Genomic DNA, 12,754 nt, shown 5'->3' with positions numbered 1-12,754 from the left:
AATATCGGCCTGCCGATATTATCGGCTGATAAATGCTTTAAAATGTAATATCGGAAATTATCGGTATCGTTTTTTTTTGTTTTTTAAATTTTTTTATTATATCAACATAAAAAACACAAGATACACTTACAATTAGTGCACTAACCCAAAAAACTCCCTCCCCCATTTACACTCATTTACACAAAAAGGTTGTTTCTTTCTGTTATTAATATTCTGGTTCCTACATTATATATCAATATATATCAATACAGTCTGCAAGGGATACAGTCCGTAAGCACACATGATTATGCTGGTCCACTAATAGTACTAACCTTTAACAGTTAATTTTACTAATTTTCATGAATTACTAGTTTCTATGTAACTGTTTTTATATTGTTTTACGTTCTTTTTTATTCAAGAAAATGTTTTTAATTTATTTATCATATTTATTTTGGTGGTGGACACCGGCGGTGAGGGATGCCGTCAAGCTGAAGAAGGAGTCCTATCGGGTTCTTTTGGCTCATAGGACTCCTGAGGCAGCGGACAGGTACCGACAGGCCAAGCGGTGTGCGGCTTCAGCGGTTGCGCTGGCAAAAACTCGGACATGGGAGGAGTTCGGGGAAGCCATGGAAAACGACTTCCGGACGGCTTCGAAGCGATGCTGGACCACCATCCACCGCCTCAGGAAGGGGAAGCAGTGCACTATCAACACCGTGTATGGTGAGGATGGTGTTCTGCTGACCTCGACTGCGGATGTTGTGGATCGGTGGAGGGAATACTTCGAAGACCTCCTCAATCCCACCAACACGTCTTCCTATGAGGAAGCAGTGCCTGGGGAATCTGTGGTGGACTCTTCTATTTCTGGGGCTGAGGTTGCTGAGGTAGTTAAAAAGCTCCTCGGTGGCAAGGCCCCGGGGGTGGATGAGATCCGCCCGGAGTTCCTTAAGGCTCTGGATGCTGTGGGAATGTCTTGGTTTACAAGACTCTGCAGCATCGCGTGGACATCGGGGGTGGTACCACTGGATTGGCAGACCGGGGTGGTGGTTCCTCTCCTTAAGAAGGGGAACCGGAGGGTGTGTTCTAACTATCGTGGGATCACACTCCTCAGCCTTCCCGGTAAGGTCTATTCAGGTGTACTGGAGAGGAGGCTACGCCGGATAGTCGAACCTCGGATTCAGGAGGAACAGTGTGGTTTTCGTCCTGGTCGTGGAACTGTGGACCAGCTCTATACTCTCGGCAGGGTCCTTGAGGGTGCATGGGAGTTTGCCCAACCAGTCTACATGTGTTTTGTGGACTTGGAGAAGGCATTCGACCGTGTCCCTCGGGAAGTCCTGTGGGGAGTGCTCAGAGAGTATGGGGTATCGGACTGTCTGATTGTGGCGGTCCGCTCCCTGTATGCTCAGTGCCAGAGCTTGGTCCGCATTGCCGGCAGTAAGTCGGACACGTTTCCAGTGAGGGTTGGACTCCGCCAAGGCTGCCCTTTGTCAGCGATTCTGTTCATAACTTTTATGGACAGAATTTCTAGGCGCAGTCAAGGCGTTGAGGGGATCTGGTTTGGTGGCTGCAGGATTAGGTCTCTGCTTTTTGCAGATGATGTGGTCCTGATGGCTTCATCTGGCCAGGATCTTCAGTGCTCGCTGGATCGGTTCGCAGCAGAGTGTAAAGCGACTGGGATGAGAATCAGCACCTCCAAGTCTGAGTCCATGGTTTTCGCCCGGAAAAGGGTGGAATGCCATCTTCGGGTTGGGGAGGAGATCTTGCCCCAAGTGGAGGAGTTCAAGTACCTCGGAGTCTTGTTCACGAGTGAGGGAAGAGTGGATCGTGAGATCGACAGGCGGATCGGTGCGGCATCTTCAGTAATGCGGACGCTGTATCGATCCGTTGTGGTGAAGAAGGAGCTGAGCCGGAAGGCAAAGCTCTCAATTTACCGGTCGATCTATGTTCCCATCCTCACCTATGGTCATGAGCTTTGGGTTATGACCGAAAGGACAAGATCACGGGTACAAGCGGCCGAAATGAGTTTCCTCCGCCGGGTGGCAGGGCTCTCCCTTAGAGATAGGGTGAGAAGCTCTGTCATCCGGGGGGAGCTCAAAGTAAAGCCGCTGCTCCTCCACATGGAGAGGAGCCAGATGAGGTGGTTCGGGCATCTGGTCAGGATGCCACCCGATCGCCTCCCTCGGGAGGTGTTTAGGGCACGTCCGACCGGTAGGAGGCCACGGGGAAGACCCAGGACACATTAGGAAGACTATGTCTCCCGGCTGGCCTGGGAACGCCTCGGGATCCCCCGGGAGGAGCTGGACGAAGTGGCTGGGGAGAGGGAAGTCTGGGCTTCCCTGCTTAGGCTGCTGCCCCCGCGACCCGACCTCGGATAAGCGGAAGAAGATGGATGGATGGATGGATATTTATTTTATTAATTTTTTTTAAAGTAACTTATCTTCACCATACCTGGTTGTCCAAATTAGGCATAATAATGTGTTAATTCCACAACTGTATGTATCGGTTGATATCGGTATCGGTAATTAAAGAGTTGGACAAAATCGGAATATCGGATATCGGCAAAAAGCCATTATCGGACATCCCTAGTTACTATATTAAATAAATACTAATAAAGGTATATTTTACAAACAAAAAGTTACAGGAATGTACACATGATCCCCTGTTTACATCTCATTGTGCAACATGTGAATGTTTTGGTGGGAACTAAATGCGATATCTGAAAGGGGTACACATTAGAGATGTCCGATAGCCGATATTATTGGCCGATAAATGCTTTAAAATGTAATATCGGAAATGATCGGTATCGTTTTTTTAATTTTTTTTATTAAATCAACATAAAAAACACAGAATACACTTACAATTAGTGCACCAACCCAAAAAACCTCCCTCCCCCATTTACACTCATTCACACAAAAGGGTTGTTTCTTTCTGCTATTAATATTCTGGTTCCTACATTATATATCAATATATATCAATACAGTCTGCAAGGGATACAGTCCGTAAGCACACATGATTGTGCTGGTCCACTAATAGTACTAACCTTTAACAGTTAATTGTACTCATTTTCATTAATTACTAGTTTCTATGTAACTGTTTTTATATTGTTTTACTTTCTTTTTTATTCAAGAAAATGTTTTTATTTTATTTATCTTATTTTATTTTATTCATTTTTAAAAAAAAATTACCTTATCTTCACCATACCTGGTTGTCCAAATTAGGCATAATAATGAAAAATGTACTCCCAAGTGGGCCGGACTGGTAAAATCACGGCACGATAACTTAAAAATAAAGACAACTTCAGATTGTTTTCTTTGTTTAAAAATACATTCTGAAAATGTACAAATCATAATGTTGTTGTTGTTTTTTACACTTGCATGTTGCGGTTAATAGAATTCTACATTTAGTTGTCATTACTTATTCTTTCTGAATATATGATGTGATAACGTTCATCAGTCAACTCATTGGTGTTCATTTTCAATCCATCAAGATAAAACAATTACAAACCCCGTTTCCATATGAGTTGGGGAATTGTGTTAGATGTAAATATAAACGGAATACAATGATTTGCAAATCATTTTCATCCCATATTCAGTTGAATATGCTACAAAGACAACATATTTGATGTTCAAACTGATAAACATATTTTTTTTGCAAATAATCATTAACTTTAGGATTTGATGCCAGCAACACGTGACAAAGAAGTTGGGAAAGGTGGCAATAAATACTGATAAAGTTGAGGAATGCTCATCAAACACTTATTTGGAACATCCCACAGGTGAACAGGCAAATTGGGAACAGGTGGGTGCCATGATTGGGTATAAAAGTAGATTCCATGAAATGCTCAGTCATTCACAAACAAGGATGGGGCGAGGGTCACCACTTTGTCAACACATGCCTGAGCAAATTGTTTAAGAACAACCTTTCTTAACCAGCTATTGCAAGGAATTTAGGGATTTCACCATCTACGGTCCGTAATATCATCAAAGGGTTCAGAGAATCTGGAGAAATCACTGCACGTGAGCAGCTAAGTCCGTGACCTTCGATCCCTCAGGCTGTACTGCATCAACAAGTGACATCAGTGTGTAAAAGATATCACCACATGGGCTCAGTAACACTTCAGAAACCCACAGTCAGTAACTACAGTTGGTAGCTACATCTGTAAGTGTAAGTTAAAACTCTCCTATGCAAGGCGAAAACCGTTTATCAACAACACCCAGAAACGCCGTCGGCTTCGCTGGGCCTGAGCTCATCTAAGATGGACTGATACAAAGTGGAAAAGTGTTCTGTGGTCTGACGAGTCCACATTTCACATTGTTTTTAGAAACTGTGGACGTCGTGTCCTCCGGACCAAAGAGGAAAAGAACCATCTGGATTGTTATAGGCGCAAAGTTGAAAAGCCAGCATCTGTGATGGTATGGGGGTGTATTAGTGCCCAAGACATGGGTAACTTACACATCTGTGAAGGCGCCATTAATGCTGAAAGGTACATACAGGTTTTGGAGCAACATATGTTGCCATCCAAGCAACGTTACCATGGACGCCCCTGCTTATTTCAGCAAGACAATGCCAAGCCACGTGTTACAACAACGTGGCTTCATAGTAAAAGAGTGCGGGTACTAGACTGGCCTGCCTGTAGTCCAGACCTGTCTCCCATTGAAAATGTGTGGCACATTATGAAGCCTAAAATAGCACAACGCAGACCCCCGGACTGTTGAACAACTTAAGCTGTACATCAAGCAAGAATGGGACTGAATTCCACCTGAGAAGCTTAAAAAATGTGTCTCCTCAGTTCCCAAACGTTTACTGAGTGTTGTTAAAAGGAAAGGCCATGTAACACAGTGGTGAACATGCCCTTTCCCAACTACTTTGGCACGTGTTGCAGCCATGAAATTCTAAGTTAATTATTATTTGCAAAAAAAAAATAAAGTTTATGAATTTGAACATCAAATATGTTGTCTTTGTAGTGCATTCAATTGAATATGGGTTGAAAATGATTTGCAAAATCATTGTATTCCGTTTATATTTACATCTAACACAATTTCCCAACTCATATGGAAACAGGGTTTGTATATAAATCAACCATTTATAAATACAAAAAATAAAATAAGTGTTCATGCTTTGCTTTGTGGTGTGGTGTGTAGTTGTCGGCGTAAAACTCAACGTCACATACTGGATGAACAGCTTCATGAACGCCACCATCAGAGAGAACGTAAGTCACCGTCCTCATGCTAGAACGGTATTTCTGCAGTTTGACTTTTTCGACAGCAGCAATTCAATCCTATTCTGCCATGTTGTTCTCCTTTCAGTGCAAAGATGAGATCTGTGGCTGCTTGAGGAACGACAAGGTAAAACAAAAATGACAGACTTCAACGCTGCGCTCTTTTATTTTCTATGTATAACAGACTTCTTCTGCACGTTCCAGCATGTTGACTGTGTCATCCTGGATGATGGTGGCTTTCTCCTCATGTCCAATCAGGAGGATTATATTAACCTGGTGAGTTACGAGCCATTCGTTTGTCTTTGTCTCATTCATACCCAAATACATGCAATGCACTCCATGAAAAAAAAAAAATCCAAGTTGAATATTAGTTGTTGTGGCCTTTAAAGGCCTACTGAAATGCGATTTTCTTATTTAAACGGGGATAGCAGGTCCATTCTATGTGTCATACTTGATCATTTCGCGATATTGCCATATTTTTGCTGAAAGGATTTAGTAGAGAACATCGACGATAAAGTTCGCAACTTTTGGTCGCTGATAAAAAAAAAGCCTTGCCTGTACCGGAAGTAGCAGACGAGTAGCGTGACGTCACAGGTTGTGGAGCTCCTCACATCTGCACATTGTTTACAATCATGGCCACCAGCAGCGAGAGCGATTCGGACCGAGAAAGCGACGATTTCCCCATTAATTTGAGCGAGGATGAAAGATTTGTGGATGAGGAAAGTGAGAGTGAAGGACTAGAGGGCAGATAGGGAAGATGCTGTGAGAGGCGGGTGGGACCTGATATTCAGCTGGGAATGACTAAAACAGTAAATAAACACAAGACATATATATACTCTATTAGCCACAACACAACCAGGCTTATATTTAATATGCCACAAATTAATCCCGCATAACAAACCGCATATAACCCACCAATACAACTCAAACACCTGCACAACACACTCAATCCCACAGCCCAAAGTACCGTTCACCTCCCCAAAGTTCATACAGCACATAGATTTCCCCAAAGTCCCCAAAGTTACGTACGTGACTGTGGAGAGGCGGGGCCGGCGGTCCGACAAGATGGCGGCGAGGGGGCGTGGCCTGCGGACTCTCGTCCAAATGGACTACAGGTGCGTGGGTCGGGCAGCTGGGCACAATCAGTTAATCTGTCGGTGTATAAAAGGGTGACAGCCGAGAGAGACGGGAGGAGAGGTGGAGAGCAAGAAGCAGACGGCGGACGGGAGGAAACCATCCTCTGCTACCACGCGAACGACGGCGACGTGCTGCTGAAAAGTAGACGGCGAACGACGGCGACGTGCTGCTGAAAAGCAGACGGCGGACGGGAGGAAACCATCCTCTGCTACCACCCGAACAACGGCGACGTGCAGCTGAAAAGTAGACGGCGAACGACGGCGACATGCTGCTGAAAAGCAGACAGCGGACGGGAGGAAACCATCCTCTGCTACTACGTGAACGACGGCGACGCCGTCTACTTTTCAGCAGCACGTCGCCGTCGTTCGCCGTCGTTCGCCGTCGTTCGCCGTCGTTCGCCGTCGTTCGCCGTCTACTTTTCAGCAGCACGTCGCCATCGTTCGCGTGGTAGCAGAGGATGGTTTCCTCCCGTCCGCCGTCTGCTTTTCAGCAGCACGTCGCCGTCGTTCGCCGTCTACTTTTCAGCAGCACGTCGCCGTCGTTCGCGTGGTAGCAGAGGATGGTTTCCTCCCGTCCGCCGTCTGCTTCTTGCTCTCCACCTCTCCTCCCGTCTCTCTCGGCTGTCACCCTTTTATACACCGACAGATTAACTGATTGTGCCCAGCTGCCCGACCCACGCACCTGTAGTCCATTTGGATGCGAGTCCGCAGGCCACGCCCCCTCGCCGCCATCTTGGATCGGGCCCCGGTGTCGGACCGCCGGCCCCGCCTCTCCACAGTGACATGCACATAGCGGCACGCACGTACGGGCAAGCGATCAAATGTTTGGAAGCCGCAGCTGCATGCGTACTCACGGTACCGCGTCTGCGTATCCAACTCAAAGTCCTCCTGGTAAGAGTCTCTGTTGTCCCAGTTCTCCACAAGCCAATGGTAAAGCTTGACTGTCATCTTCCGGGAATGTAAACAATGAAACACCGGCTGTGTTTGTGTTGCTGGAGCCGGCCGCAATACACCGCTTCCCACCTACAGCTTTCTTCTTTGCTGTCTCCATTGTTCATTGAACAAATTGCAAAGGATTCACCAACACAGATGTCCAGAATACTGTGGAATTTTGCGATGAAAACAGACGACTTAATAGCTGGCCACCATGCTGTCCCAAAATGTCCTCTACAATCCGTGACGTCACGCACAGGCATACTTGCCAACCCTCCCGGATTTTACGGGAGACTCCCGGAATTCAGCGCCTCTCCCGAAAACCTCCCGGGACAAATTTCCTCCTGAAAATCTCCCGAAATTCAGGCGGACTCAGGTCCTCCACAATATAAAAAAGCGTACCTGCCCAATCACGTTATAACTATAGAATGATGGAGGGCGAGTTCTTGGTTTCTTATGTGGGTTTATTGTTAAGCAGTTTCATTAACGTCCTCCCAGCGTGGCAACAACACACAACAACAGCAGTCACTTTTTTGTATACCGTAAAGCAGTTCGTCTGCCGTAAACAGCAATGTTGTGACACTCTTAAACAGGACAATACTACCATCTAGTGCATTTGATGAAAGCACTTTTGTGCGTGCCACACATCAATGCATCATCAGAGAGGGTGTTCAGCATGGTTAGAAAAATAGTGACAGAGAATAGAACAAGGATGGACAATTCAACCCTTAACTCAACAATGAGTAGATGAGTGTTTTGTGTGTGTATATGTGTAAATAAATGAAAACTGAAATTCAAGTATTTATTTTATATATATATATATATATATATATATATATATGTATATATATATATATATACATATATATTATATATATATATATATATATATATATATATACATATAAATATATAGATAATAAAAGAAATAATTAAATAAATATATATATATATATATATATATATATATATATATACATAGCTAGAATTCACTGAACGTCAAGTATTTCTTATATATATATATATGTATATATATATATATATTAGAGATGCGCGGATAGGCAATTATTTCATCCGCAACCGCATCACAAAAGTCGTCAACCATCCACCATGCACCCGAACCAACATTTTATCAAAACCACACCCGCCCGCACCCGCCCGTTGTTATATATCTAATATAGACGATGCAAGGCATTAGTGAGGTTATAAAGCTTTTGCCTGTTAAAGAAAGGAGACTGATCCAATGTAGCAGAGACATTCAATGCGTGTCACGCTGTCACGGCCCAGACGCACACCAGTGCGCAATCATCTGGGAGCCGCGCTGAGCGCACCTCCAAGCGCGCTCACGCGCGCGTCACTCAAACTGCTGCAGGCAGCTGCGTTCCATCTTCAATCAACACACCCGGCAGTGATGAGAGGGACGACTACTTAAACAACCGCCACCAGAGATCCTCCTCCTGCCTCCCGACCACGCTTCCGCCCCTGGACAAGCCCTGCCTGCCCTTGTCTGACAGCACCGCTCCTCTCAACACGCACCCCCAACACTTACGGTAAAACCCTCCAGTTAAATTACACACATAGTCTGACACCCATTTCCTGTTTGGTTACATACACATCTAATATATATATATTTCCGAATTGGTTTCACCGCCACCCGCCTGAATCTATTTAAAATCTCATTTATTTTAATTTCACCCGCCCGACCCGCGGATTATCCGCGGACCCCGCGGTTGTGTCCGCAAACCGCGCATCTCTAATATATATATATATATATATATATATATATATATATATATATATATATATATGAAATACTTGACTTGGTGAATTCTAGCTGTAAATATACTCCTCCCCTTTTAGCCACGCCCCCAAACACGCCCCCATCCCACCCCAACCACGCCCACCCCCACCCCCCTCCCCCCACCTACTCAGTGGCCTAGTGGTTAGAGTGTCCGTCCTGAGATCGGTAGGTTGGGAGTTCAAATCCCGGCCAAGTCATACCAAAGACTATAAAAATGGGACCCATTACCTCCCTGCTTGGCACTCAGCATCAAGGGTTGGAATTGGGGGTTAAATCACCAAAATGATTCCCGGGCGCAGCCACCGCTGCTGCCCACTGCTCCCCTCACCTCCCAGGGGGTGATCAAGGGTGATGGGTCAAATGCAGAGAATAATTTCGCCACACCTAGTGTGTGTGTGACAATCATTGGTACTTTAACTTTAAAATCGGAGGTCTCAAGGTTGGCAAGTATGCGCGCAGGCGTCATCATACCGAGACGTTTTAAGAAGAATATTTCGCGCAAAATTTAAAATTGCACTTTATAAGTTAACCCGGCCGTATTGGCATGTGTTGCAATGTTAAGATTTCATCATTGATGTATAAACTATCAGACTGTGTGGTCGGTAGTAGTGGGTTTCAGTAAGCCTTTAATGAAGCAGTTGATGGCAAGTATCAGGCTCAGGTTCTGATATAGGAGAATCGACCCAAAACCCAAAACCGGTGAAGTTGTCAAGTTGTGTAAATGGTAAATAAAAACAGAATACAGTGATTTGCAAATCCTTTTCAACTTATATTCAATTGAATAGACTGCAAATAATCAGTAACTTAGAATTTAATGGCAGCAACAAATTCTGTTACATGGCCTTTCCTTTTAACAACACTCAGTAAACGTTTGGGAACTGTGGAGACACATATATATATATTTTTTTTTTACCTTATTTACATAGTCATTGGGTCCTATTGTTCAGTCTCTCAAGGCTATTGGATCGTACATTTGTTTATAAGTCACGCCTTCTGGCCATGAACTCACACAACCTCTCAAGGTTTCCTGAGAGGTTTAATTGGAATGGATTCATCAGATTCAAGTAATTAAAATGTATTTTATATATTTTTTGGTTGTTAGTACAATGTCTAGAGCAGGGGTCAGGATGTTTTTTGGCTGAGAGAGCCATGAAAGCCAAATATTTTAAAATGTATTTCTATGAGAGCCATGTTAATTTTTTTTAAACACTGAATACAACTAAATGTGTGCATTTTTAAGTAAGACCAACATTTTTAGAGTATTCTTTTTAATAACATTGTTATTCTGAAGGTAACCAACAATAAATAAAATACTTCTTACCATTAATGCGACTTCTGGTGCTGCATGGTTTTTCTGATGGCTTTGTAGTGGTTATTTTTAACACTGTGATTATCAGCAGAATTATTTATTACTTATCGTGTTAAGCAATGTCAGCGAAGATTTATCTGAGAGCCAGATGCAGTCATCAAAAGAGCCACATCTGGCTCTAGAGCCATAGGTTCCCTACCCCTGGTCTAGAGCATGTACATATGTATTTATTGTGGAACCGATGCATCAAATTTCATTTAGAGCTTGTTATATAATTGTTGCAATTATAAAAGAGGGGGGGAAAAAAAATCATTTTTCAAGAGTTTTATCTTGTTTCATATTTTTTATATTTGTAGTAAATGACTCCATAAAAATATAACTAATGTGTGATTATTATTAATGGTATATACCGTTATGGGGCTAAGTAAGCAATCAACCCTGCAAATGAACCCTGAGAACGTGAGTACAAATACATTTATATTTACCATGAATTGATTATGTGGACCTAGACTTAAACAAGTTGAAAAACTTATTCGGGTGTTACCATTTAGTGGTCAATTGTACGGAATATGTACTGTACTGTGTAATCTACTAATACAAATTTAAATCAATCAAAAACAGAAATTCCCAATGTTGCAATTTTACAACATTTTTCTAAAAACATACATAAACATTTTTTTTTTTAAACTCTTCAATTTCTGCATCAAATGCCTCCTACAACAACATCTGAAAGGTCAAACTTTTTTTTTTTAGGTTTTTCTATATTTGGGTCTTACAGGGTTAAGTTGTTCAACAGTCCGGGGGTCTCTGTTGTGGTATTTTAGGCTTCATAATGCGCCACACATTTTCAATGGGAGACAGGTCTGGACTACAGGCAGGCCAGCCTAGTACCCGCACTCTTTTACTACAAAGCCACGCTGTTGTAACACGTGCAGAATGTGACTTGGCATTGTCTTGCTGAAATAAGCAGGGGCGTCCATGGTAACGTTGCTTGGATGGCAACATATTTTGCTCCAAAACCTGTATGTACCTTTCAGCATTAATGGCACCTTCACAGATGTGTAAGTTACCCATGTCTTGGGCACTAATGCACCCCCATACCATCACACATGCTGCCTTTTACACTCTGCGGCTATAACAATCCGGATGGTTCTTTTTCTCTTTGGTCCGGAAGACACAACATCCACAGTTTCCAAAAACTATTAGAAATGTGGAGTCATCAGACCACAGAACACATTTCCACTTTGCATCAGTCCATCTTAGATGAGCTCAGGTTTCTGGGTGTTGTTGATAAATGGCATAGGCTTTGCATAGTAGAGTTTTAACTTGCACTTACAGATGTAGCGACCCACTGTAGTTACTGACAGTGGGTTTCTGAAGTGTTCCTGAGCCCATGTGGTGATATCCTTTACACAAAGATGTCACTTTTTGATGCAGTACCGCCTGAGGGATGCAAGGTCACGGGTATTACCACTTACATGCAGCGATTTCTCCAGATTCTCTGAACCTTTTGATTATATTACGGAGCGTAGATGGTAAAATCCCTAAATTCCTTGCAACAGCTGGTTGAGAAATGTTGTTCATAACAATTTGCTCAGGCATTTGTTGACAAAGTGGTGACCCTCGCCCCATCCTTGTTTGTGAATGACTGAGGATTTCATGGAAGCTGCTTTTATACCCAATCATGGCACCCACCTGTTCCTAATTAGCCTGTTCACCTGTGGGATGTTCCAAATAAGTATTTGATAAGCATTCCTCAACTTTCTCAGTCTTTTTTGCCACTTGTGTCAGCTTTTTTGAAACATGTTGCAGGCATGAAATTCCAAATGAGCTAACACTTTCAAAAAATAACAAACTTTTCCAGTGTGAACATTAAATATCTTGTCTTTGTAGTCTATTCAATTGAATATAAGTTAAAAAGGATTTGCAAATCATTGTATTCTGTTTTCATTTATCATTTACACAACGTGACAACTTCACAAGGTCTGGGTTTTGTACCTGTGGTGGCTTGCCACAACCAAGTTTGGACCGCCACAAGTAGGTTTCGAATTTGATTGATTGTCATTCTCCACATGTTGCATATTCAGCGCATTTTGTGCAACAATGATAGGGCAAGTGACAAGGCATCAGTGGTATAACAGTACCTACTGTACATACAAACACCGTTTCCATATGAGTTGGGAAATTGTGTTAGATGTAAATATAAACGGAATACAATGATTTAAAAATCATTTTCAACCCATATTCAGTTGAATATGCTACAAAGACAACATATTTGATGTTCAAACTCATAAACATTTTTTTTTTTGCAAATAATCATTAACTTTAGAATTTGATGCCAGCAACACGTGACAAAGAAGTTGGGAAAGGTGGCAAAAAAT

At 43.0% G+C, this 12,754-nt stretch overlaps 1 protein-coding gene across 1 annotated transcript in view; it reads left to right on the top strand.

Moving 5' to 3' along the window:
- Nucleotides 1–12,754, top strand: part of LOC133612285 (voltage-dependent calcium channel subunit alpha-2/delta-1) — a 412,014-nt gene that overhangs the window by 343,935 nt on the left and 55,325 nt on the right. Inside the window, exons 31-33 of the mRNA XM_061969551.2 lie at nucleotides 5,118–5,185; nucleotides 5,283–5,321; nucleotides 5,399–5,470. Of these exons, the coding sequence (XP_061825535.2) occupies nucleotides 5,118–5,185; nucleotides 5,283–5,321; nucleotides 5,399–5,470 (179 nt within the window). The remainder of the gene's footprint in view (nucleotides 1–5,117; nucleotides 5,186–5,282; nucleotides 5,322–5,398; nucleotides 5,471–12,754) is intronic.

Source organism: Nerophis lumbriciformis, linkage group LG10 (genome assembly GCF_033978685.3).
Source record: "Nerophis lumbriciformis linkage group LG10, RoL_Nlum_v2.1, whole genome shotgun sequence".
Classification (NCBI taxonomy): domain Eukaryota; kingdom Metazoa; phylum Chordata; class Actinopteri; order Syngnathiformes; family Syngnathidae; genus Nerophis; species Nerophis lumbriciformis.
Note: the sequence above shows the minus strand (reverse complement) of the source record. Positions and strands in the feature narration are given on the sequence as shown.